This window comes from Martes martes (genome assembly GCF_963455335.1).
Source record: "Martes martes genome assembly, chromosome: 4".
Classification (NCBI taxonomy): domain Eukaryota; kingdom Metazoa; phylum Chordata; class Mammalia; order Carnivora; family Mustelidae; genus Martes; species Martes martes.
In genome coordinates, this window is record NC_137891.1 from 183001447 (window position 1) to 183028322 (window position 26876).

The 26876-nt window shown below is 55.8% G+C and overlaps 1 protein-coding gene across 2 annotated transcripts; it reads right to left on the reverse strand.

Moving 5' to 3' along the window:
- Positions 1 to 2642: 2642 nt before the first annotated feature.
- AGTRAP (angiotensin II receptor associated protein) lies at positions 2643 to 16871 on the reverse strand. 2 transcript variants are annotated; one of them, XM_080802104.1, is made up of 5 exons: positions 16751 to 16871; positions 9970 to 10004; positions 7622 to 7727; positions 6654 to 6849; positions 2643 to 5161 (listed from the first exon to the last, which is right to left on the reverse strand). In XM_080802104.1, the coding sequence occupies exons 1-5, from the start codon at positions 16775 to 16777 to the stop codon at positions 5046 to 5048; spliced, it is 480 nt and encodes a 159-aa protein (XP_080658230.1). In that variant the 5' UTR covers positions 16778 to 16871; the 3' UTR covers positions 2643 to 5045. The 2 variants fall into 2 exon arrangements, with proteins under 2 accessions (XP_080658230.1, XP_080658231.1); XM_080802105.1 differs by having other exon boundaries at positions 6675 to 6849; positions 16751 to 16863.
- Positions 16872 to 26876: the final 10005 nt, after the last annotated feature.

Here is a 26876-nt window from a genome sequence, read left to right on the forward strand (position 1 = left end):
GGAGAGAGCACGAGAGGGGAGAGGTCAGAGGGAGAATCAGACCCCCCGCCGAGCAGGGAGGCCCATGTGGGACTAGATCCTGGGACTCTAGGATCATGACCTGAGCCGAAGGCAGCTGCTTAACCAACTGAGCCACCCAGGTGCCCCAAGAAGATGATTCTTATCACCAGAGACAGGGAATTTATAGCCAAGAAATCTGTATAAACAAACCTTGTTAATTTAACCCTTATCTTTCTGGTTATTTCTTCACCATTCACTACCCCAGGCCAGACCCCTTTGTCTTGTCAATTCCTTTTTTTTTTTTTTAATCTTTAGATTTTATTTATTTGAGAGAGAGAGAGAGAGAGAGCGAGCGAGCAAGCACAAGCAGGGGGAGTAGCAGAGGGAGAAGCAGACTCCCCACTGAGCAAAGAGCCTGATGCGGGGCTTGATCCCAGGACCCTGATATCATGACCTGAGCGGAAAGCAGACGCCTAACTAATTGAGCCACCCCAGCACCCCTGTCTTGTCAATATTTCACACATTTATTGTTTCTTTGTGTGAAAGTTATAAAAGCTCCCTGGTCTCGTCACTTCTTCAAGCCTTTCTTCTCTTGTGAAGGTTCTCGTATACATGTACAAGTGTGAGAAAAACACACGTGCTTTTTTCTCCTGTTAATCTTTGTCAGTTTAATGTTCAGACCCAGCCAGGGACCCTAAGAGGGCTGAGGAAAATTCTTTCCTCCCTACACTCGCCACCCCCTCCCTCTCTCTGAATAATTAACCCGGTAAACAGGGAATGAGAAACACTGATATTACACATGGTCAGACTTCACTAATCCTTGAGTCAGGCACTGTGAGCACCCCCACTTTTCAGACGAGAAAACTGAGTCACAGTGAGGTTGAGAGACGGTCGCGTCTCCTACCCAGCCAGTCCCGGGTTGCAGTGGAGATTTGATCAAGGTTTGCTGGCTCTAGGGCCAGTCTGGAGGGAGGCTGGGACTGAGCTGGAATTTCCAGGCTATCCTGGGGACTGACTCGCAGGATGGGCCCAAGGCGGGGGCCCCTGCAGGTACGGATGGCTCTGGCCCAGTTTTGGCCACCAGAAGACGGTGACCTCTTCCGGGACAAGGGCTTGCCTCTGGCTCCCTCATCTGGGAGGCTCAGCTTTGTGAAAACAAGAAATACAAGATTTGGAAACCAGCCAAGTGTCTTCAGCCGTCACCGACAGGAGACCAGAGGCACGAGGAATTTGCTTCCTGTGGCCGACAGTTTCCGGAACGGCAGACGCTCTAGACTAAAATACAGAGGACTTCCAAGTGTCTACAAAAGCTGGCCTCACAGTGGTGAGAAGCCCCATTTCCTCAGTGTGGCTCATCTGGCCTTTCCTTGAACTTGGCCTTCTGCCGCCGGCCCTCCCAGTCAGTGGCAGCTCGAGCCCCAGGCTGCTCAGGCCCTAAACCTTGCAATGGTGCGTTCTTGTTTTTCCCTTCCGTCCTGTCCGTGAGTGAATCCGGCACTTCGCCTTCAGAACATCTCCAAGAGCAGCCCTGTCGGGCGAATGCCTTTCAAACCCACTGGCTGGGTACCAACGAGCCTTGAGGCTGGAACACTTCCAGATAAAGAGCCCATGACAGGGGCGCCTGGGTGGCTCAGTGGGTTAAAGCCTCTGCCTTCGGCTCAGGTCATGATCCCAGGGTCCTGGGATCAAGCCCCGCATCGGGCTCTCTGCTCGGCGGGGAGCCTGCTTCCTCCTCTCTCTCTGCCTGCCTCTCTGCCTACTTATGATCTCTGTCTGTCCAATAAATAAATAAAATCTTTAAAAAAAAAAAAAGAGTCCATGACAGCCTGTGCTGACCTTGTCACCTCGTGTGGGAATATCATCCCGTTTCAAGTCCAGGTTTGTTCTTTTGTTCTGATGACACACGCATGTCCCGTGGCACCCGGCCTGCCCACAGCTATGTCTGTGCTCCAGAGGAAGGGGAGTGTCCCTCCCCTGTGGCAGGAGGGAGGTGACAGCGAGCCCACTGCCCTGTGTCAGTTACTGCCAGCCCTAGGGGACCGATGCGACCCCCCCACCCCCTGAGGCGGATCTGGTGAGTAAAGCGTGGTCCAGCCAGTGCCTGGACCAGTGCGCGGCTTTCCTTGGTGCCTCTGACTGCTCTGACAGTGGGCAGAACCTCCTGATGTCCTTCCCTGCAAGGGACAATCGGTGCCCGGTGTTCGGCTCAACACGGCCACTTGTCACCATCCGCATCTCTGCCTCCTAGCCCAAGCCACCAACATTGTCAGATTGTGTCCCATGCTGCCCAAAGCCCTCCAGCGGCCCCCATCTCACTGAGAACAAGTCGAAGGCCTCAAAATGACCGGCTAGCCCTTTGCTACCTGGTCCCTGTTGCCTTTCCGACCTCATTCCTTCTTCCCTCCCTTCGCTCTAGCCACTCCAGCCTCCTGACCATGTCCAGAAACGGGCTGGGCAGCCACAAACCTGCTCAAGCCTTCCTGTGAGCTGTTCCCCTGCCCGGAACCTCTCATGCCTAACGGAATCCGCGCCACCACCGCACCCCCACCCCGCTAGAACCCTCCCCCCCGCTAGAAGACTCCTAGCTCCCATAGGCTCTTGGTTGTTTTTTTTTTTTTTTAAGATTTTATTTATTTGACAGACAGAGATCACAAGTAGGCAGAGAGGCAGGCAGAGAGAGAGGGGGAAGCAGGCTCCCTGCTGAGCAGAGAGCCCAATGCGGGGCTTGATCCCAGGACCCTGAGATCATGACCCGAGCCGAATGCAGAGGCTTTAACCCACTGAGCCACCCAGGTGCCCCTCTTGGTTGCTTGTTGAATGAATGTTAGGATGTCAGTTATGAGACCTGCTGTTTGGAAAGACATCCCACCGGTGGCCCTCACTGTCCGTGTGTCTCTGATGGCACTCTTCTTGCAGGACAGCCCTCCAGCTCCTGGGACCATTTGGCCTGCATGGTCAGGGAGCCAGAAGAGCCTAGAAGGTTAAGTCACTGTCCCCCAACTATGGGGCAGCCCTTGACCAATGACCAGAAAGCCTGGGCCCCCTTGCTTTGCACCAAGCCAGACACTGCGTTTAGTGTCTGCTTCTGGGGACCCCCACCTAAGACGGGGGCCTTCCTCAAACCCCATAAAGATCTGGTTGGACTTGAGGATCTGGAACTATGAGGAACCGGACTCTCTGAACATACCCTCCCCTCCACTTGACACAGGCTCTATTAGCTGGGCCCCCACTGCGCCCCCCACCAACAACTTTCCATTCCCTTTGGAAACTGACATCCCGACCACATACACCCAGGGCAGGCACAGTGCAACCTGCCGTGTGCCAGGACCTGGAGTGAACAAGAGAACCGGAACTGGGGTTTTTAGTCCCACACCCCAAACACCACACTTCTCCCCTACCCAAGGCTGCCTCAACCACAGACTTGAAGGATCCTTCCGTCTAGTCCACACTTCTCTATTCCACTCCATACACACTCGTGAACGACATAGGGTATTGCTTGGAGGTTTTAAATTCAGGCCAACACTCTCGCGTTGCTGACGCCTTCCTGGAATCTGTTTTGCTCACAACAGGGCGACCCGTGTCCACAGAAAGAGGTCTGGTTTATTCCCACAAACTGCTGAACCATAGCCATACAATGAATGTGCCACAGACTATTTATTTGTCTCCTTCTGACGGTGGAGCTGTTTCCAGCTTTCCTGCAGCTGCTGCCACTCTGGTCCAGAGCACGGGGCCCTTCCCAGGGGTCTCTTCTGGAGCTCTTGCCTCCTGCCTGAGGACTCTTAATAAGTCTATTCCCTGAGAGCAGGCACCAGAGTTGAGCCCTGCAGCCCTCGCTGAGCGGTAACAAGTACCGAGCCCCAGGGCATGGATGGATACAGGAGGGTGGTGGGGTTGTGCACTAGGCCTGGGATGGCTTAGGAGAGCCAGAGGTCAACACTCAGTCCAGTTAATGGGGCGCCTGGGGCTTCTGGACGGGTGTTGGTCCCAGTCGGCCCTGACACCAAGACACGGGGTCTGCCAGGAAGAGGTCGCCCCTTGCCTACTGACCCCACATCGTCACAGGATCACGGAGCCACCCGCCAGCTTCACTGTGGCTTGAGGAGCTGTCCGAGGGCCAGGCACTACACACTTGGTTCACATCATCACCCCCAGGGCTGGCACTGGCTCTTTTCCAGAAGACACTGAGGTCAGAGACATTAAGTGGCTCAAAGGCACACAGTCAGAAAGTGGCTGAGAGGGAGGCAAACCCATACTCAAGTCATCGGACTCAGAGACACGGATGCCCACTGGCCACACCGAATAGTGCCCTCCGCTGCTGGGACCGAGGCTAGGCCAAAGCTGGGTCACCAGCGTGTGTTTCCTCCAGCCACAGCAGGCCCGGCAGGTAAGCCCGGCTTCCCTGCGGGTTCAAAGGAGAAATCTTCCCAGGAATGGCAGGTCCAGGCCCCAGCACAGCTGGGAGATTAACCATGGCTCAAAACACCCCAGCTACGGATTCCCCAGACCTGAATGCCATGGCCATAGGAAGGGCAGTTGGTGGCCGTGGGGGGTCTCCGGGCTGCAGACGTCTCCTGCCTCTAGCCCCAAAGTCCCCAAGCACCAAGTTACCAGGCGTGAGAAGCAAAGGGACCTCACTTCCACACCGGACTGCTCTGGGGGCTGACCATGACCCAAAGCTCTCAGAGCTTCTGCAGGCAAGGTCAACCCACCGTGGGCAAGTCCTGGCTCAGGCATGGCTGGACAGGGCTGCACGGAGCCGCTAAAGAGGTGAGGAAAGAGACCACGGTTGCCAGCCTCAGACCAGTGGGGTACCTCGAAGGGAGCGGAGGCCTCAGGGAGTCTGGGACAGGTGTGCTCGGGGCTCCTGGCCACTCAGGGCACTTGCCTGGGGTGATGGGGAACAGGAGAACACAGTCCAAGAAAGGGGCGTGGAGGTCAGGGACAGCTCTGGAATGCCATCGGAGGCACAGGGAGGGCAACGCAGTCTGGGCCATCTCTGGGGTCTGCTTCACTGGCCCCTGCGCTGGGGCCAAAGCAGACTGACTTCAGTACCCTTGCGGGGAGTGACCCCTGCCCTCTGAGCCTACAAAGGGGTCTGTGGGCGCCTCTGGTGAGTCAATCGTCTGGTAGTCACTGCGCTCCTGTGATGGTCCAAGGAAACCTGGGGGTGGGGGGATAAGGGGGAAAGGAAAAAACGAAGGCTGAGGACTCACGACGGTCTACTGTAAGTCCAAACCAAGATTCACCAGGAACGACAGTGACGGTGGCAGCAGCTCCCCCCAGCTTTTAGCAGGTGTTCAGCCAATCCTCCCATAACCCCCCAGAGCAGGTATTGGGCGGCCCCACTTTACAGATGGAGAAACTGAGGGTCAAAGAGTTGAACTGACTTGCCCCCAGTATGGCGCTTGAAGCGGAGGACACGGAAATTCAAGCCAAGGCAGCATAAGCCCAAGGCCAGTGCTCCTGGCCATCACGCTGGGGCCTCTCGGAGCAGCACGCATCTGAGCACAGGGACACCCAGCCCTGGGCTCACAGCCTCCTCTCCCGGGCACAGTGGACACTGTATTACTGGATCCAGAAGGCCCAGAGCTGGCACAGTTAGCAGAGCCCAGAGCCCTGGGCTGGGGGTGCAAGGTAGGGGCGAGGGCTCTAAGGGCCCATGCTCTTTGCTCCCCTCCCGGCCCTGCACACTTGACCCTGAACAAGTCCCAGGGGCTCTGGGCGCCAGCTCCCTCATCTGCCTAATGGGAGAAACGTTACTGGGCCCCCTTAACGCCACGGCAGGCCAGAGCAATGCTGAGATCAGTCCCGGGGAGGCCGCAGGCCCCTCTTGCCCTGGCTCAGATGCTCCCCTAAGTGGGTCATGGGCCCCTCTGGGCCTCTTTTCTTGGGAGGGAACAGTGGAAGACCACCCCCCACTCTCTCCCCACCTCTCTGAGAGAAAGATGAGCAGTACGTGAGAGAGAACAGGAAAACGGCCCAGCCACCATGAGCGGGGGGGGGGGGGGGGTGGGTGGGGGGTAGGGGGTGGGGGGGGGTGGGAGGGGCTGTGGTGGGCCAGGCTGAGGTGACCAGGACGTGAGCAGGGCAAATTCAGGGCCAGCTCCGGCTGAGACTCCATGGCGCATGCCAGCAGCCCCTCTCCGCTGGCCACCCAGACCCCACGGGGCAGGAGGGCAGGCTCTAGCCCCAAGGCTGGCAGGGGCAGAGAGGAGGGGCCGGGCCGGGAATGCTGACAGGCCTCAGGCTGCAGGCGGCCCAGAGCCATCGGCGGGACTGAGGCACACCCAGCTGCATCGGCGCTCAGCGCTGGGGTTGAGACGGGGCTCTGGTCCCGCTGCCGACTCTGCCCGCAGTCGGATGCCAGGGAAAGCTCACGGCAGGCGGGGCTAGGAGCACTGGGCTCGTGCAGCAGAGGCCGGAGCTTTTATCCCCTCCAGCTGGGTTTCTGGGGTCGGTACCAGGCCCCGCCCCCACTACCCCCCACCCCGCCCCCGCCCAGTGCCTCAAGCCCTTGTCTCCCAGGGCAAGGTCAGCTCACTTGGGGGGGGCGGTCAGGCAAGACAGAGACAGGGGAGACGTGGGAGACGGCGCTGCCAGCACCCTGGCCGGCGAGAGGTCAGTCAGGGAGCCAGCCGGGGTGGTGGCCTCACCGGTACAGAGCGGGAGCTCACCCCCGCGCTCCCGGTACATGTGGCAGACGAAGCAGCAAGACAAGGGCTTGAGGAGCAGGCTGAGGATGGCCATGCCGGCGCCGAAGCGCTGTGTGTCCGTGAAGCCGGCCTGCTGGTAGAAGACGCTGATGTGGACGATGTCCAGGAAGATGGTGGCCGCCAAGCCACCGAGAAACTGCAAGGGTGACCACGTGCCATTAGGGTTTATGCCCTCCCTGACGCTCCGTCCCACGCTCACGGCTGCCCTACCATGTATGCCAGACGGAAGCTCCGTTCGCGCCCGCCTGTGTCCTTAGGTCTTGCTGGAAAACAGATCGGCTACTGGCAGGACCTGGGTTGGACCCAGCCTGTCACCACTCCCCCTGTGACGTGGGGCATGAGACTTGGTTCTAGAACCTCCGAAATGGAAGGTCCCTTGGAGTTCACTCAATCTATCTGCACCACGGGGAGCCCCCTTCTCGGTCATCCCTACAGGCCCGTGTGGGAGCTCTCACCGCCCTTCGGGGTGCAGGGGGTGCTGGGAAGCTCCCCCGGGGCTGTGTCCACTCTGACCTCATGAGGAAGAGGACCTCCCTCTCCGTGGGGCTCCCACCACACCCCTCCCCACTAAGAGGGCCCTAGAGGCGGGTTACTGGGGACATACATGCTCCAGTGCCCTCCAGAAGGAGCCAAGCTGGGGCGCCTGGGGGAACCCACCCGTGCTTCTCTCGGGGAAGGCAATCAACAGACTTGGGGTTCTCGGGGTTCTCGGAGCCGGCCGAGAAGCGGGCCAGGCTAGTGAGGACACACCTGGGCTGGTAGCTGGGGAGGGCTTCTTCACAAGGCTTAAGAAATGGAAAACAGGGGGGCAAGGTGGGGGGCCCCTTCCTTACAAGGAAGAGACAGGGCTGGGATGGGTGAGGGGGCAAGAGTGGGGGCCACGGACCACCCTGCTCCCCCCGCCTCACCAGACTTATGGCGTCGACGGAGTCCCGCTGAGCCACGGCCCACACGCCCACCGCCAGGATGGTGAAGTTGGCCCAGGGGTAAGGGCCCGAGAACGTGATGCAGCCCCTGTGGGAAGGAGCACCGGGTCATGTCAGGTGACCGCCCCACAGGGGCCCACCCCTTCCCCTCCCGCAGGCCCGCTCTTTCCCGCTCCTGAGTCCCGGGCCCTCTGTGAGGAGGCCGCAGGGCACTTGCTCTCCTCCTCCCCAGCTGGGCCCTGGAAACGTCAGCAAAGCCCATTGCCTGTACTTTCCAAATGGATCCCCAATCTGGCCACATCCCTCCAGCTCCAAAACCCCACCCTCTCCGGCCAGCATTTGTCACCGCAGCCTCTCCCCACAGGCCTCCTTACTTCCACGCCTGCCCGTCCAGGCCCTTCTCTAAACAGCCAGGAGTTGTGTCAATCCGGGGACGTCACTCCTCGGCTGAGAGTCTCCCCCAGTTTTCCTTCCTACTTGCAACAAAATACAGACTTTTCCCGTGGCCTGAGGAGCCCTGTGGGCCCCGGCCCGTGATGCAGTCGTCGCCCCCTTGTACCTCCACCCACTTCCCGCACGGCGTCCTCTTCCCTGAACACAGCTCTGTCGTGTTAGTCTCAGCCCCCACGTGGACGCCGAGACTCGTTCCCCGACCGCCTAGTTTTAAATACCAGCTTGTGACTTCCTATTTTATTTTTTTAGGGTATCGTTACCAACTACCATCTGATTGGTTTACTTCTTGGTTCGTCACCCCAGTGAAAATATTAGTTAACACAGAGCCCCTAAAAATGTCCCGCACGGTTCTCGATGTTTTAAATGAACTCACTTATGTGCATTTATGTTAACAACTCTAGAAAGGAGGCATGATTATTATCCCCATTTTAAAGATGAGGCAACTAAGGCACGGAGAGATCAGGTAACTTGCCCCAGGCCACACAGCTTCTAAGGGGCGGAGGTGGCATTTGAATTCAGACAGCCTGGCTCCAGAGGCCGTGCCCTTACCCACAGTAGTCATGGGGGCTCCCAGCACCCCGCGGGGCGCCTCATTAACTTACATGACTCTGAAGCGAACCCTACAGAGAACGTAGGCAAAGCTGTGAAGTGTAGAACATGACTTGGCTTGACAGTCTTTGAATAGGTCACCTGCCTTTTTGGTTTTCTGGTTTTAAAGAAGCTAGTGCAGGGTGGGGGGGGGGGGTGTGCCCGGACCACAACTCAGAATCTTCGGGGGTATGACTGAGAAGTCTCTACTTGGACCTCGCTTCCCCGTCATTAGCCATGACCTTCACCGTCTGCTTTGTTCCCAGCCATTTTACACGTGCAGCGTACGGCGAGGTCGGCAACACGCACACGGAAGCCAGCGGTCTCCAGTCCTGCTTCGGCAGGGCAACGGCCCCGCAGCTCAGCAGGTGAAACAGACAGTAATCATGAGATCGGTCCGTAATGCTCGAGCCTCCCTCTGTCGCGGGCCCCGGGGAGTGTCGGATGAACACAACCCGCTTCTCCCACACAGCCCCTGAGGGCTGTGCCATCCTTATACCCATTTTACAGATGGAAACCTAAGATGGACCACGGCTCACCCAGGACCTCGCCAGGTCCATCTGAATCCCGAGTCCGCCGTCTCTGGGCAGGAGTGTGATGTAAGAATGCGGCCCACCCCTAAGCAAGTGACCCCACCCCGGGTTTAGGGTCATGAAGTATCTACTTGCTGAGTCGGCTCCTGGATGCCCTCAAGAAATGTTAGTGGTTATTACAGTTTCTAAAACGGGGCTTTCGCCATCCAGTGACCTCACAAGGTAAACAGGAAGGTCAGTCATGCTCTCATTTTACAGGGGACAAAATGACTCAGGGAGTCTAAGTGACAGACCCAATGTCAAAGACACGCAGAGCACTAGCTGGCAAACACCCCCGGCTGCCTTGGGGAGTCCAGCAGGCTATGTGAGACTGGCCCCCTGGCTTTAGCACCTCACACCTTCCAGATACAAAGCCCTTGGGGGAGGCACCAGAGTCACGCCAAGCCCCCCTAAAGGGCCTGGGCATGTCTGGAGGAGGATCTGAGCTGTGGGGACTGTCCTGGGCCAGCCACCTCCCCTAGGATGAAGACTTGAAGCTTCTGGGTGGGTGTGGGGGGGGGGTGATGGCAGAAGCCTCTGGAAACTGCCCCTCAGACATTCTTGGGACCTGGGGAGCTTGCTGATGACATTCTTGACAAAGGTGTTATTTAGTTCTGTTACTGGCGGGGAGACACGTGGACGGGAGCCTGGGGGGATGTGGACCCGGATCCCGGGAGACCAGAGGACACAGGAGTGGACACGTGCGAAGCCACTCACCAGGTCGTCAGCAGCCAGTGAACCAGCAAGATCATCTGCAGGAAGAAAGAAATGAATGAGGAGTGACTCCGCCACCTGGGGAGAGGCGGGGAGAGCTTCTGGGGGCAGAACACACCGGAAGCCCCTGTCCAGCACCTAGCAGGGCTTTACAAATGTCGGTTAAAACAAAACAACAACAAGAGAACACCAGCAACAGTGAGCGAAGCAGGCGTGAAGGAGGAAGCGCGCAGGTCAGGCCAGGGGCAGCCGCCACGTGGCTCTGCCCCACTCCCTTGGGGCAGCAGACACCTGCACCCCCTCCTGCTTCACAATCAGCTCCGGCATCAGAGGATATACCTGGACTGGAAATGGCTGAGGGGGAGGGGTGGCGTGGGACTCACAAGAGGCTGGTTTCTTGGCACACCGGAGCTGGGGTACGGTACGGGGCACAGGCGTCGTCTGCCCCGTGCATCAAGAGAGCACCAGAGGCCAGAGGGGAAGAGCAGGGGGAGGGGAGCGGGAGACCAGGGGAGAGGCGGGCCTTGAGGGCCTCAGCACAGAGCGTGGATTTCATCCTAAGTGCACGGAGGGAAGCCACGGAAGGCTTTTCTGCAAGCAAGGAACTTGGCAGGGTTTGAGAAAAAAAAAAAAAATCCCTCTGGCTTTTTTCTAGATTTCTGCACCATTCCACAACCCCTTTCATTGTCCCCTACGTCCTTAAAATCACAGCCCCCTTTACTAGAACTTGTCTCTACTCCTGGTAATCAAAAGGGCCCTTCTTGGAAAGCAGATGAAGAAGGAGGGAGCAGATGCTCTGGGGAGGGGAGGGCGGCTGTTGGCTGGAGCTTCCGAAACAGGAGGCCGCTCTGTGCTCAGGGACGGGCAGGGACCAGCCAGGCCAAAGGGAGGAGAGCAAGATGTTCCAGAGCGGGTACGTGGAAACATCAATGGAGAGGCAGGACCCAGAGCCAAGAGAGGAGGAGGGGTGGGCCCGAACCGGCAGGGGGCCAGGAGTCCCGAGTCAGGAGCTTCCATGGGGTCCCAGTGGTAGACGGGGGACCTTGAAGGAGTTACTCAAGGAACTGAGGGCATTAAGCTGGGAGGGGGGATGCCAAGAGCCCGGGGCGGGAGCAGTGTACCAGCCTGGAAGCGAGGGCAGACACAGCAAGGGCGTGCAGTGAACAGCCCAGGCTTCCGGACCGGTGAAAGGGCAGAAGTGCGGCTTGCACCTGTCAGAACGAACTCTGGCTGTGGAGGGAAAGCCCTCCGAGAAGAGGTACTATTTATCATACACTTGCGCTGTGCCAAACGCCTAACGCCCCCTTCTTCGGGCCTTGCAAGCGCCTCTGGAACAGACACCATGCTCATTCCCATTTCACAGACGGGAAAACTAGACTCCAAGGAAAATTAAGCTGATCCGGATTCCACCGACGGTATGCGGTGAAACTCGAGTTCAAGTGTAAGTCTGACTCCGCTGCTCCCAACCTTCACAGGGCGGGGGGAGACTGGGCTTTCAGCCGAGGCTTGTGACAAACGAGGATGTTTTCTGCACGTGGGGGGAGCTCAAATCGGAGCAGGGGGCCGGGACATTCCACCTTCACCCCCAGGCCCCGTGCCAGTGAACCCAAAGACACCGTGGCCCGAAAGCAAGGCGTTAGGCTGGGAGAAGAGCTCTGCAAGGACCAGTGCCCCTGACCTTGCGGAGGGGCTGGGCCTCTGATGAGCCATGTCCACACCACAGAAGGCTGGCTCTAGACAGCAGCTCCGTGACCGGCTACCTCTGTTTGCTCTGGACGCTTCCTAATGTGGCCACCACGCTGTGTTCTGTACGCGGACGTGCTTAACCCTTACAGCCCACGGAGGCACCATTTACAGCTGAGGAATTGGGAGGCTCGGAGGCGAGTGACTTGCCCATGGTCACACAGCTGCCCCGCGGCAGAGCCACAGCTCAAACCTGACTGTGACCCTGGTACTGCCTGACCACTAGGCCTCTCTGGGGCTGGGCGGGTGTGCTCCTCCCGTTACAAAGATGGGGAGACCGAGGGAGAAGAGGCTTAGTCGGTCGTGGGTTTCTTTTCCCAGAGGCTCGAGAGACAGGATGAAATGGTGCTAAGTTTCTCAAACATTTCACCCGGCATGGAACATTCTGGAAACTGAAAAGAAGCCAATGTAGCTGGATGGAAGACAGTGGAAGACAGACAGGAAGCTGGGGGTGACCAGGCCGGGGGTGGGGGGTGTTGTGGGGAAGAATTCTGATCTTTATCTCAAGAGCCAACCACTACCCCCTCTGTCTTGACAGGAAACCCCGCCCACAGAGGGGAGAAACCCTGCCTCAAAGACCATAGCATGTGACCAGCTGCAGTGGTCCTGGTGTCCGGCTTTCAGACTAAGAGAAGACACCAAGGAAGGGAGCACGGGGGAGGCAGCTCACATGAACACCTTCCTTCTGAAAATCAACACCTGAGCCTTGCCCGCTGTTGGCTTCTGTTCCAGAAACGTCTTCATTTCCAAGTGCTCTGGTTCCCACACCCAGGCCACCCCGCACACAACGGGTCTTTAACACGCGGATGCTTCTAGGCCCCGCAGAGCCCTGCTTGATGAGGGCGAGGTGGAAAGCTGAGACCCAGAAACCAGCGGATACGCAGGCAAGCCTGTGGGGAAAGGGCTCCGTGTCACCTGTGAGACAAAGATTTCACCAAGAGCCAGAAAGACCTGTAACATGCAGTGAATGCTGGCCCGAAGTCCAAAACTCAGCCACCTGTTTTGGGACGAGCGCAGCCTGGAAACACAGAGGATCCCTAAGGACATACTGTGTCCCCTCACTTTTGTTTTATAGTTAAGACACTTAGCACCTTTTGATCACGTCTCTTAAACCCTGGGAAAAGAAGCCCCCAGAAGACAAAGTCTCCTCTTCCTTCTCCCCATCTTTGTAATGGGAGGGCACAGCCACCCAGGCCTAGACAGGCCTGCTGCCCAGGAGCGCTCCAACCAGAAACCGAGCCAAATGGGCCCAGCTCCTCCCAACACAGGAGGGAACAGTGACTCATCTCAGCACCAAGAACTGTCTGCCAGCTGCTGGGGAGGTTTCTGGTAACCAAGGGGACACCAGGGATTCTCAGGTACTGCCTGAGAGACTGGGGGAGGGAGGCACTGGCCTCTGAGAATGTGACTGGGCAGCCCTTCCCAGCTGGGCCAGAGCAAACACAGCCTGGAGCTCCTGGACTCTTCATATAGTGCTCGGCGCCCGGGGGCTGCCTGGCTCTTCCCCAGAAGACCGGGGAGGGGAGGGCGGATGAGCCAAGGCAGCCGGGGGTTGTAGGTGCTGGAGTGGAGGCCTGGGTTCTGGTCCAGGGGTCATGTTCTTTTGTGTCTGTGCCCCAGGTTCGGTCTCTGAAATGGAGGCAATCCCTATCCTCCCCTGCCCCCACCCGCTATCCCTCAACCACAGAGACAGGCATCTCACGGTCACTGTACGAATCCACGTAATGACCACGTAATGACCATAAGTACCCGCATGGAACGGGCATCCTGTGTTAACAGCGTTAACAACACAACTCCCGGTACCAGCCCAGACCTGCCTGCCATGTGTCTGCACTGCCCTGAACACTTGGCCACTGTGTTGGGGGGGAGCAGTCATGTTCTGTAACTGATGAAGATACTGAGGCAGGGGGAGATTAAGCAATCGGCCCACACCGTGACGCTTACAGAAAGAGAGCTCAGAACCAAGTGTCCCAATTGCTCTATCTGGTCTGACTTTTTCTGCTACTAAAAATGTACTGCCCCACCAGCTCCGGGACCACAGGATCCTCCTCTTATCACCCTAGAAGGTAGGGTTTATTTTTATCTTCCTCGTACAGTGAGGAAAGGATCCTCAGAGAAGTTAGGAGACCTGCTCAAGGTCACACAGCTAGTAAGCGGTCATGACTACGCTACGCCATCAGGATCTCGAAGAGTAAGGGAAGGGAGGATGGAAATGAGGAGGTTTAACCAGCAGGGAAGGCTAAGGAGAAGCCAAGGGGACATGGGGACCAGGACTCAGACCCTTTGTTTGCTACGGAAGGGCCCAGGGGCGAATGGGGCAGGAGGAGACTTCCTAGACAGGCGGTAGACAGACCTAAGGTCAACAGACAGATCAATATGGGGAATCCAGTTCTATCAGTCCTGTGTAAACACAGCCCGTTACATGAGGTAGTAATGTCCCCAAGGAGAGCCGAGGCTGAGACCGAAGTCAGGAATGCCATGCCGGGGAGGCAAAGTCAGGCAGTGGTTAACTGTGTGGGCGACGAAGTCAGATATGCAGATCTGGTCCAACCGAGCCAGGGCTCCATGACTGGGGATGTTGTGTGATCTTGGGCAAGTCACCTTTCCTCTCAGAACTGTCGTTTGCTCTTTTATGAAGTAGGGACCATCACGCCTGTGTCACGGGGCTGTTCTGTGGATCTAGTGGTATAGGGAGGTGGAGAGGCGTGCGAAACACACAACACGGTGCCCTCCAGGTAGTCAGCCCTCAGTGCGCGGCCATTCTCACCGCCACCATTAGGAAGTCGGCTTGCTGAGTCCTTAACCAAATGCTACACTGCTCCCTGGGCCCTCCTCCCTCGGCCTTTTTTCACAAGACCTCCAGAGCCCAAGTCTGCTCCTTTCTAAGCTTGTCACAATGTCATTTCTCCCAGATGGGACTCAGTTAGGGCCCTTTGTGTGAAGGGCCTGGGGCAGCTGTTTCTGACCACTGGCACGACTGACCGCTCTGGCGGGGCTGGGCACGAGCAGGATTCAACCAAATGCCATGGAATATAAAAGGAGGGAAGGCGGGTCCACAGGGTGCACTCTCCCAGCTCCCGGGTGGCCCTGATCTCACAACGTCCCACTTAAGTGCCTACTAGAAAGGAGTCGACAGTCGCCCTCCCTAGGGTGGCAGGATTTAACAACAACAAAAATACAAAACGCCCAGTTAGTTTTGAATTTTGGTTAATAAGCCTTTTGTTAGTATGATCCAAATATTGCCTAGGATATACTTATGCTGAAAAATAATCCACTGTTGATCTGAAATTCAAATTCAACAGGATGTTCTTTATGTTCCTGGCAACCTTGACCCTTCAGGGCCTCCCAGCACTTACTTGTCCCTGGTAGCAGCTAAAACCTTTGGAAACACGGGGTCCTGCTTCCTAAACCAAGGGAAGGGCCCCCCGTTTCACTTTGGGGCAGAGAACGCCAGCACAGCTCATACCTGTGGGCGTGCTTGGACTGTCAGGCCCATAAAGTTGCTCAAAAAAACAAAACAAACAAACAAAAAAACCCCTAAAACCAAAAAGCGCTGGACAGACTAAGCCCTCCCAGTGGATGGAAACCATCAAAGTCAAAGCCAGCCCTAACTGGTGGCCAGGAAAGGGCAAGGCTTTGAAGTCTGACCCCAGTGGGTTCAAAGCCGGACTCTGCCACTTAATCCCTGTGGGACTTTGGCAAATTACTTATCTGTCCCAGCCGAAGTCTGCTCACGTGTAAAAAAAGGTGACAATATCAGCTTTCTCAGAAGGTGGCTGTGATCAAATGAACTGCCCGGCATGCCACTGATGCTCCAGGAACCAGGGCTCCCTGCCCTCTCCGTTTCACCTGATGCTCTCTTAGGAATGATTTTAGGCAAACCTCTCATCAGAGAAAAGGCAGGGGGGGCACTGACTCCAGACACCACCTGGAACACAGTGACTTGATGTGAACAAACCTCGGTTTCCTTCTATAAGTCAAACTGGCTGGAAGCCTCTGGGAGGGAAATGAGGATTAGGGAAATCTGCCCCGTGAAGTCCTAGTAACCCAGACGTGGATCAGGTGTACTTTTGTGCTTCTCTGTCCCTCAGAGGCCTCCGGTGCTAGGTACCACGTGTGCTAAATCCTTTGTCACAGGGAGTAAAAGGGGGTTTTTGGATCCAGTCTCAAGGGGACAGCACTGCGACCCCAAATGGCAGGTTTGGGCCGACGTTCACACCTTCCTGCCCAAAGCTAAAGGCCCCAGCCCCTCTGTGGCCCGCGCAGCCCAGAAGCAGAGCCCGCCGGGGGCGGGGACAAAATGAAGAAGCCGCTGGCACCCAGGAGCTGAGGACATGCCACAGGAAATGAAGACACCCCAGGAAGCTTCGCAGTGTCTCCCTAAGGGCACAAAGTTGGGGTTTTCTGCGTCTAAGTAACTTCTATTGGAGTTCCTGTTTCTTACGAAATTAGGACGCTGGATTTAAGCGCTTTGGGAACCACTGGTCTGGGCATTCCGGGTTTTCTCAAGTTGATGAAGCCGACGAGGCAGCGCGGCGGTGCTGGGCGTGCAGGTGGACCGTCCAGCCCCCTCTTTCGGTGACGGGCAGGTGTCCGCCGCCGAGACCCTCCCCCACTGCCCCGGGCTCTCAGGGCCCGCCCCCAGCCCGCGGCTCCCTCCCGCCCTCTCTGCAGGGGAATTCTGGGCGCGCAGGCCGAAGCGATCCTCGGGCTCCCGGGGCAAGCGGCCGGAGGCGCCGAGGCCGGAAAGGGGAACCGGCGGCCCTTTCCCTCCTCCACCGCCTCCAGCTCGCCCTCCGTCTTCCCCGCGGGCCTTTCCCTGGATCCCTCTCCCTGCAACGGCCGGTCTGCTCACCTCCTTCCCACCCGGGGTCCAAGTCTCGCGCTGTCTCCCTACCACCCCCTCCTGCCCCGAGCTCTCAATCCTCTCCCTTCTGAAATCCTTCCTGAAAAAATCAAACGTGCCCCCCGCCCCCGCCCCGGCCGCACACTCCGGGGGACCCGCCCCGCCCGCCCCGCGCCCCGCCCCGCCCGTCTCCACCTTCAGGTTCACGGCAGGGAGCTCCATCCCGACCCCGGTGGAGGGCACCTGCGCGGCAACCGCGGGGGCTCCTGGGCTCCGAAGTTGGGAAACAAACTTGCCGGGCCCCGCCCTGCCCCGCCCGGTCACGTGAGGCAGGTCACGTGATCCCAGACCCGGTTGCTAGGAGACGGCGTCCCGCCGCTCGCGCCCTCCTCGGGGTTTCTCGCTCCCGCGGCCTCCCACGCAGTTGGGCGGGCTGCTGGAGAATACGCGGATCGGTGTCGCAAAGGGCGCGATATCTTGCTTGGTTAGTATCCCCACAGAGGGACTGATGGGACCACCCGCAGCCGAAGAACTCGGGGGGACGTCCAGGTGCCAACAGCTGATGTCTCACCCCGGAGGGCATCCTCTCTCCTTCCTCCGTCCTCGCTTCTAAGTGGAGACGTTGACGGTACCTACCTCTTAGGATCCTTGTGAGGTTAGATGAACTCATTCCTGTTGTTGATGAAAAAATTATTCTGACACTTGCTGGAGCGGTAAGGGAGAGTTTATTCAGGATTGTTGCCAGAGGGGTATTGCGGTAGGGGGAGAGTGCGGAAACTCGATTTCCGGGACAGCCAGCACAGGCGCAGACGGAGGGATCGATGGGTGGAAAATACCAAGAGGAGAGCTAAAGGGTAGGGAGATTCTTGCTAAACAGCAGGATTCTTGCTAGAAGCAGCCCAGGACTTAGACACCAAAGATGGGGGATGGGGAACTTGATCAGATATGGAGGGTGACCAGATATCAAGGGTGTGGGGGGGATCCTCACTCAACTGACTCAGTAGGATTCTTGCTAAAACCGGATCCTGCAGTCCCAGCAAGGACAGGCTGGACAGAGAAGGCCAGGCCTAGTTTAGAAGAGGGCTCAGAGGAACCTAACTAAAATTTGGTCAAGGATAGTGTCTTTGTCAAGGTCAAGTGCCCAGAACAGCACCTGCCACGTAGTAAATGAGCAGTACACACTAGCTATTATTACCAATACAGAAGGTCATTATCGATATACTGGTTGGAGTCCACTGGAGTCTGTATACCAGAAACTTTAGGAAAATCTAGCTGGGAAACCAGCAGGAAACCTATAGGACACATCTGTCTCCAGAAGGAAGAAAACTGGAGAACAAACAGATTTTATCTAAACACTGTCTACGCCTCAATTGTAAATGGGAAGAATCGAGGAAAGAAAATGCTGTCTTACCTGGCACCTCTCTTAAGACTTGACCATGCTCTCCCTATCCCAAACAAGAACAGTAATTCCCACCCCCCCATCCCTCCCCACCCCATCCTTCATCCATAACCAGAGAAAATTTTCATTTGGAGAACACCAGCTTTTATTAGAGTCACTTGGGGGTAAGGGTCTCCCTAGGGTCGGTCTGAGTGCTTGTTCTCGTTTCTGGGAGGGAGAAACCACGAGACTGCCTGGAATTGGTGGTGGGGAATGGGAGGGTCCTTAGATGGTATCAAGACAAGTACCCTCTCCAGACACAAAGAAAGTGGGACTTTTGCAGGGCTCCAGGGCCTACTGGCCTAATTTGATGCCCTGTTTGGAGATACAGTCCTCCCGCCCAGGCGACGGAGCACCCCAACACCTGCCACTGGGATCTTGAACTGGGAAATGGCTACACCTTGTTTGATCTTTGCAGAGTTAGCACACAGGGGAAGAGGCATCTGAATCCTGGTTTTGCCACTTACTGGTTGAACTTGGGTAAGTTGCTTTGCCTCTCTGTGCTTAGTTTTTCATATGTAAGATGAGGATAATAATAGTTTTCTTCGTCAAAGTGTTGTTAGGATTTCTTAATACACAAAAAGCATAAGGAACAGGGCCTGGCTGATAGTAAGTGCTAAATCAAGATTGGCCAATATTATTCAGTATAATTGTTAATTACTGGTTATATGATCCCTAGAAGAGATCACAATTCCTCAATAAATGGTGGATATTATGACCTTATTATTCATCAATTCTCTCTTTTTATAAGATTTTATTTATATATTTGACAGAGAGAGAGAAAGCACAGGGAGAGCACAAGCAGGGGGAGTGGCAAAGGGAGAAGGAGAAGCAGGCTGCCCTGTGAGTGGGGAGCCTGAGGCAAGGCTCAGTCCCCTTGCAGGACTAGATCCCAGGGTCCTGGGATCGTGACCTGAGCCAAAGGCAGATGCTCAACCAACTGAGCCACCCAGGCGCCTCTATCAGCACTCTTCTAAGAAATAGTCCCCAACCACCTGAGATCCTAGAGGTGTTTCATTCACGCCTATAGGTGTGTAACAAGACCACGATCACCTTAGAAGGAAGAAATGCAAAACAAGTCCTAGGTTAAGGCTGTCGTTAATTAAGTACTTAATTTGTGGTAGGCAGTGTGAAAAACGCTCTGCAGTGAATTCTCAGTAGTAAATTCGCACAGTGACCGCATGGTGTGGGTACTGTCCTCATCCTTGTTTACATAAAACGATTGAGGTTAAGAGAAGTTGGAAGGATTGCCCAAGTCACTGGTTGGTATGAACCTGGGCTGGGGAGAGGAGGTCTGGCTCTGGGAACTTGACATTTGCCCCTTAGCGCCACTGACCCCATCTCAGGAAACCGTAGCCCAGGCTTAGATATGCAAAGGATGGGGCGAGGCAAGGAGGGGAAGACAGACTGTGGGGCAAGCACAGGGCTGGGTCTGTGGAATGTCGCCGGCGGTCACACAGTGACACTATGTTCACCCTGACCAGCTGGCGCAGGAGGCATGGTGGGGGGGGGCACAAAGCCCAGCTGGCTGGGGTTGGGGGGTAGCTCACAGGAACAAAGGAAAGTGACTGTTCTCAAAGGAGCCAGAGTTTCTGCCATGACTCAGTTTCAACTATGCAAGGACAAGTCGGCCCTCACACGGCATGTTCCACGAGGCTTTGGGGTGATAGCTTTTATGAGCACGCTTCTGGAATTCAAGTGTAACTCTGTCCTATCCTTCACCCATCCTGCCTGCCTTAGCCAAGTTTTATCTTTGTACCTTCAATACAGACGTGCAGAACAGTCCTTCATTCATTCAGGGCATAGTCACTGGACACCCATTTGCGTAGCTATCTCGGAGCGGAATGACGGGGTCATATGGCAGGCGTCTATTGACCTTTTTAAGAAATTGCCAGACTGTTTTCCAAGATGGTTGTGGCATCCCGTCTTATTTTCTCTGTAGCGCTTACCAATACCTGCGGATATTGCCTCTCCGTTTACTTGTTTGCTGTTTCTTATCTGTTCCTCCGGCCAGACTGTGTCTTGTATTCTCCGAGCTCAGCCCCGTGCCTGGCACATAGGAGGCACTTGAGGACTGAACCAGCGCGCACCCGATGAATACGCTTCCTCCCATCACAGGCACCTGAAAGACCTGCCAGCGGCCCCCACCCCTGCTTGTCCCCAGGTGCCACTAGTAGTCAGGATCTGCCCAGGAGGCCACTCAATCAGTCCTGGTTTTTGAAAGGCTCACCACTCTTTTCACTTCTCTAATTCTCATGGGGCAGGGTAGCAACTCCTACTTTGTTGATGGAGAAATTGTTACAGTTTGGGTGACGTAGCCAAAGTCACAATGAGCCAAGCTTGCATGGGGGCTGTGTACATAAAACATGCAGACCCCCTCAGAGTCTGCCCGTGGATGCCCAGGTTTTGGTGTCAGGCACAAGGCCTTTCCGTGGTACCGGAGATGAAGATGGACGTATGTGCCAGTGTACTGCTAGGACAATGAGGAGCTCATTAAGGAGATACACCAGAAAGTCACTAGTGATGACTGGTTTTTAAACAGGCTTTCCTTGGGACATCTGGGTGGCTCAGTCAGTTAAGCGTCTGCCTTCGGCTCAGGTCATGATCCCAGGGTCCTGGGATCGAGCCCCATGCGGGCTCCCTGCTCAGCAGGAAGCCTGCTTCTCCCTCTCCCACTCTACCTGCTGTGTTCCCTCTCTTGCTGTGTTTTTCCCTGTCAAATAAATAAATAAAATCTTTTTAAAAAAATCTTTAAAAAAAATAAACAGGCTTTCCTCAAATTCACTTGTGAAGTATGGGATGGGAAAAAAATGAAATCTCTTGAGAATGTTTTGAGAGATGATCTGCTTAATTAGAGGCATTTCAACGTGGGAACCCTGGGAAGTGCCTCCCTCCCGGGAAGGAGGCAAAAGAAAAATTAAATTTCCTTACCACCTACAGCCCACCAACAAGTCCTTGAAGCAGGCAGAGTGACCTTCCTCTAGGAACTCCGCTGCCCCGGTGTTAATACTTTGCTAAGGGCAAAAGGCCATCTTAGCCGGACCCCCAGCATCTTGTACGTCTACTTTAACCTATAAAAATTCCTTTGGAGAGTTCCTTTATCTCTACCCCGCAAGACACATGTTGGCAATCATCGCCCATGCATATGACCCACCGAGACACATCTGAAGGGTCTCATGACCGAGGGTTTACAGACAGTAATAAATGACCCTTTTCCCAACAACATCTAGCCCCCTCAGGATCCTGGAAACCTTGCTTCCAAAATTCCGGAGGGACTCCCGCTGTCCCTAACTCCCTCCCAAAGAGAGTATGTAGTGGGCCCCTCCTCAGGACGCCAGTGCACCTCTTTCTGCCCAGGGGTCCTGTCTCCGTGCTTTAATAAAACCACCTTTTTTGCACCCGAGACATCTGAAGAATTCTTTCTCAGCCGTTGGCTTCCAACCCTCATGTCTTTCCTGCATCCCCTGGGCGCTGTCCAGAAGGCGGAGGGGAGCACAGGGCTAAGCCCCGTGACACACAATCCTTTTCCACAATGCTGGAGATGAAGCTGGGTCTTGAATCTACACCCACATACTCGTGTGGCTTCTCAGAGCTCTGGGGACAAGGCCTGCGGGAACAAACCATGCAGGAAACATCTGAAAAGAAAAAAAAATAGAAGAAAACATAGAAAGGCTCCATCCCCAGTGTCTTGCAGCTCGGCCCCATTTACTCCTGTTCTTTGCCTCTAAATAAGCCAGAGAAGTTATGTTCCCCCTTCCAGGGGAAGCAAAGAAGTTAAGCAGTCTCTGAGTTTTGTCCTAGGCCCCAAACACCTGGTAACACCTAAGAAGAGCCAGATCCCAAACACGCCCCTGACGTCAGCGTCCAGCAAACCTTGGCGGACACTGGCCTCAATATCCCCTCCCTTCCATGATTTATAAGGCACCACCTGTTAGGGGCGCCTGGGTGGCTCAGTGGGTTAAGCCTCTGCCTTCGGCTCAGGTCATGGTCTCAGGGTCCTGGGATCGAGCCCCGCATCAGGCTCTCTGCTCAGTGGGGATCCTGCTTCTCCTCCCACCTCCCTGCCTGCCTCTCTGCGTACTTGTGATCTCTGTCTGTCAGATAAATAAATAAAATCTTAAAAAAAAAAAAGATACCACCTGTTACCACCACTCGTCTTTGATCCGACCTTACCCTGGATTCCCAAAGGAACACGTACCCCAGACGCCTTTCCAGTGGAAACCCCTAACTCCAGCTGATGACAAGGTTCATTCTCCTTTCTGGGTCTCCCAGACTCTCCGTCTGCTGCACGTGGTCACTCATGCTATTCGTTAAACTCTGTCGTCACTTCCTCTGGTGCACGTTTTCTCCTCATCCTGCACAAAGCCAAGGACCCTCTTGGTGGGTCCTGTGGGACCCCCCACTCTGGGGTGCTCAAGGCGCAGCTCGCCTGCATCGCAAGCACTGTCCCCTCTCTTTCCCCGGCTTGCTGGTGTCCTTTGGGTAAAGGTGTGCTTTTGGATCCCCGCCTTGCCGCCTCCTAGCAAAGTGATTTGGGCAAATTAGGGAGCCATACAGAGCCCCAGGATGACTGTTGGGGTCACGTGAGATGCTTTACAAAGGGTGCTTGGCCCAGCTCCCGGAACTTCATAAATGCTCAGTAGGCAAAGAGCTGTCCTTCTGCTATAAAAAAGCGACGCCCCCACAGCATCTTGCTGCGTCTCCCAGCAGGTCGTGGTCCACGATAAATGCCCGGCAGACCCCTTTGATAGAGGGAAGATGCCCTTCCCCCCTTTCCTATTAGCAGAAACTCCGCGGTTCACCCCGCCACCTCACCCCCACCCCCAGAGCTGCCACTTTGTATCTATGTCATTTCATCTGTCCCTGAGTCCCTCTGAATTTTGACAATGAGAACAGTGATCATCCGTCCCCAGGGCGGTGGGCGGGGGGTGACGCTGCTGCGTGAGGCACAGGGAGGCACCGAATATGTAAAGGTTTTGAGAAGGTTTCCCACCCACCAACCCATGGCCTTTGATTCTCAGCGCCCTTGGAGGCCCACAATCGTGATGGGGCCCAGCCACGTCCTTTCCCGAGTGGGCCAATCAAACTGGAAGAAGGACAGCCGAGAGCATCACCTAAGCACTGTCGGAAAGTCACACACACCTGTCAGAAAGCAGGACCCCGGCAAGAAGGACATCCGAGAAGGGCCTGGAAGCAGAGCCGTGTCCCCTGTCCCCTGCTGACACAGGGCTTGCTTGTGGGGTTTGATCTGGAGACCTGTCCTCCAGGGTTTGTGTCAGCTCGTCTCTAACCCGTTGGCTCTGTGTTTCTTGACCTAAGGTCTAGTGAGGTTACAGGGAAGGCCTGGGAGTTTTGTTGGTTGGTGTTGGCCTTTGGATCCATGGCTGCGGTCTTCCTTTTCCCGAAGGCCAGCTGCCCGGAGCAGACAGCAGGGCACGGGGGCAGGAGCTGACGGAACAGAAAGGAGCCCTACAGGATTGGGGTTGGGGTGGCTCTCTAGGGCTCCCAGGCTTCATTCCCTGTCTTTCAGCCCAGTCTCTAGTGGATGCCAAGATCCTGAAAGTGTCAAATGCCATATAACTAGTCAGGAAAGTCACTGTGTCCATAGCACCATTCACGCAGGGCCAGGAGAGAGACACGATCCTGGGGCAGCCCGGGGCCCGGAGGGAGTTGGGATGGACGGTCCTGCTACTTCTCTGTTCCTGGTTTTCTGGAGGTGCCTGGACATTGCCAGGAGGTGGGAGAGATCTCCTCTCTAGAGGACGCTTCTGTTTTTATGATTAATCAAAACACAGGTGGGGGGGTGGGGGCTGATTCCGATGTATTTGTTCCAGTGGCGCAGAATTCGAACTTCTAGCAGCATCCCTGGCTGACTTTCGTAGGTCCCAGTCAGGCTCCTTGAAGACTCTCCCTTGAGCTTTAAAACGCAGACCGTAATTCCCAATGTCCCTGTGGCCTCGCCACCTCATCGGGGTCCTATGAACATGGCTGCAGGGTGAGCCCCGTCCTGTCCTCACTGGACACTCCGTGATATTACCCCGTCCCCACAGAGGCCCGCAGCTCATGGCAGGTGTCAGGGAACATGTCAGAATGCCCCGTAGAGCTCTTGGTGAGCGTGGAAGAGGCAGAAAAGGAAGTTGTGTCCTGTTCTTGAAAACAAAGGTTGTGTGAGACGCCAGCCAGAGGGAAGGCAGCCAGAGAAGCTGTTGCCAGGACACCCCTTCCCACGCCCTGTGGCTTTCAACTCCCTGGTCTACACTCCAGCAACCCTCTTTATGTCATGGCATGCGTGCGTGCGTGTGTGTGTGTGTGTGTGTGTGTGCGTGCCCAGGTTCTCATTAACTATGTGCCTCCTGCCTCCCACCACCTGTCCCAGATCTGTCGGTGTGTCCTGAGTTCAGGCTGCCACCTTTTTTCCTGTCAGGTCTCCCATCTCTCTGTGTGCTTGGAGCTGGAATTTCAAAGGAGGCATCTGAGGGGTCTGGTTGTACCTTAGTGACCGCTTGGATACACAAACAAGGCCAGTTACGGCCCCCGGGCTCTGCGGCCCCCAAGATGTCTATCTGCCGTGGGCCCTTATCCTGCTGTTTACTTTCACACCCTTCTGCTGGGCTGGCTCAGTGCCAAGGGCTTTCGGGTCCAGGTCTGCGACAGGCTCCGTGAGGTCTCATGTTCCTTGCTGGGGGACAGTAGGGGAGCCTGAGCCCATGTGTGTAGCAGGGTGCGGGGGGAGACATAAGAGCAGAATGGGGAAGTGGGTGCCGGGGTCAGGCAGGGTACCTCCACAGGTTCCACCCTTTGGGAAGCCCCGGAGAGGGATCTCAACCCGAGGGGCTTTCTAGAAGGCGGCCTGGTGAGTGCATGATCTCCAGTTCTGGCAGCCCAGGGCTGGAGCCTGCCCAGCAGAACTCCTGTCCCCTTGGTGACCCCAAATGCACTGAGCAGCTCCTGTGACCTGGGGTGTGGGTGGGGGGACGGTGGGGGACAAGGAGGACTGGTGACCGACTCCTAGTAGGTGCTCAGCAAACCTGTGGCATTTGAGAGGCAACGTGACATTGGCAGACACGTTCAGGTTTTGGAGTCAGAGAGACCTGGCTGAGGTTCCGGATGCTGCCGCTGAGCAGCTACACTGCTTTGGTCAAGAGACCTTTATTTCTCGATTCTTCATTTGCCTGCTCTGAAAAGGGGGCTCTATGAATTTCTAGCTACACAAGAGGAGGGTGCCCCTGGTCGTGGGCGCAGCTCCATAAATGAGCTCACGGTTGTGTTTGGATGAATGTATTCCCTCTCTCAACACGTACTCCGTTGTGTGCCAGGTGCTGACACAAGGTCAAGGCTGGGGCATGGAGAGACCACTGAGGGCCACAATGCCCAGAGCTGACTGGCTTGCCCCACTGGATGGTCCAGTCACCGGTGTGGTCCCCCGGGGAACAAATATGTAGGTTTCAGGATACACCATCATGGAGGGGTAGGATGGAGGGACAGGAGTGCCTCTGTTTCGCCACTTGCTTATCCAAGTGTCCATCATACACCTGGCCCCACCCCATGCCCACCAGGATTTCATGTCCTGACACTAGGACACACGTGCCCACTTACATGACAGATGGCGGTCACTGCTGCCACTTGACACTCAAGCCGACAAAGGAGAGAAGCCCAGAACTTCAGGACACACCAACGACAACTCTGCCGTGTGCCCACAGGCTGCGATCCAGAGCTGGGGAGCTGAGCCCTAGAGGCCCCTCTGTGATGATCGGTTTTCTGTCTCAGCTTGGCCAGCTGAAGTATGTGAGAATTTAACTGCACATGAATCTGGGTGCTGCCGTGATGGCATTTTGCAGATTTACTCAACATCTACAAGCAATTGACTTCAAGTAAAGGAGAATGCCCTCCATCATGTGGGTGGGCCTTGCCCAATCAGTTGAAGGCTTTAAAAGCAAAAACTGAGGTCTCAGAGATGTGGTCTGGAGACTATAGTCCGGCGGGCCGGCCTACCCTATGGATTTCAGACTTGCTAGCCCCTGCCATAATGTGAGCCAGTTCCTTAAAACAAATCTGTATAAATATTTATCGACAGAAGATATATACAAATACAAAGACATATTTAAAGATACATAAATACAAATTCCGTTGGTTCTGTTTCTCTGGAGAACCCTGGCTGATACGCCCCCAATCCAGCCACCCGATCCCCTGAGGGCAGCACCCAGGCCGCCAGCAGAGAAATCCCTGTGGCCTTGGGTTCAACTGACCTTGACGTCTCACCTGGGTACTGCTCTGACCTTCATGAGTAGAGAGGGATTTGAGTTGACGTCCCAGGACAGAACAGTTTTTAAAAGCCCAGCATACCTTTCTGCAAAACATGTTACCCAGGAGTCAGCAGTGTAGTGTAGGGGTTGGCAAACTACGGATCATGGGCAGATCCAGCCTGTCGCCCTTCTGTGTGAATAAAATTTTTTTTGGAACACACCCACGCTCATTCATTTGTGCATATCCATTTTCAGTGTTGTCTGACTGCCGTGCACTATGATGGCAGAGCGGAGCAGCTAGGCCAGCAAGGGAAGGACTCTTGAGGCTACTGTGAAACGGCGCTTCCGGGCTCCGTTCCCTAGAACCATCCCCCAGCGAGAGGCTCACCAGCCACCTGGAGGCCTGAGTGGGGAGGAAAGTTCTCAGGAAGGTTTGAGGATGCAGTTCTCAAACCTAGGGCGGGGGGCTCATCAAACATGCAGCTTGCCGAGCCCCACCCCTAGAGATTCTGAGCCACAGGCCCACAGGGCTTGGAAACTTGGGTTTTCTCCCCCAGGGGATCCTGTTGCTGGGAATCCCCGGCCTGTGTTTTGGGACACCCAGGATTCCCAACCATCCAGGCTGCAGAAGCTGGTCATC

What these genes read in the sequence shown, in the direction of transcription:
- AGTRAP (XM_080802104.1), bottom strand. Translation starts at nt 16,777, where the DNA reads ATGGAGCTCCCTGCCGTGAACCTGAAG. An exon ending in CCGTCGACGCCATAAGTCTG is followed by an intron (nt 6,850 to 7,621) that starts GTGAGGCGGGGG and finishes TCACCCTTGCAG; the next exon opens with TTTCTCGGTGGCTTGGCGGC. An exon ending in TGAGCTCCCGCTCTGTACCG is followed by an intron (nt 5,162 to 6,653) that starts GTGAGGCCACCA and finishes CCCCACCCCCAG; the next exon opens with GTTTCCTTGGACCATCACAG.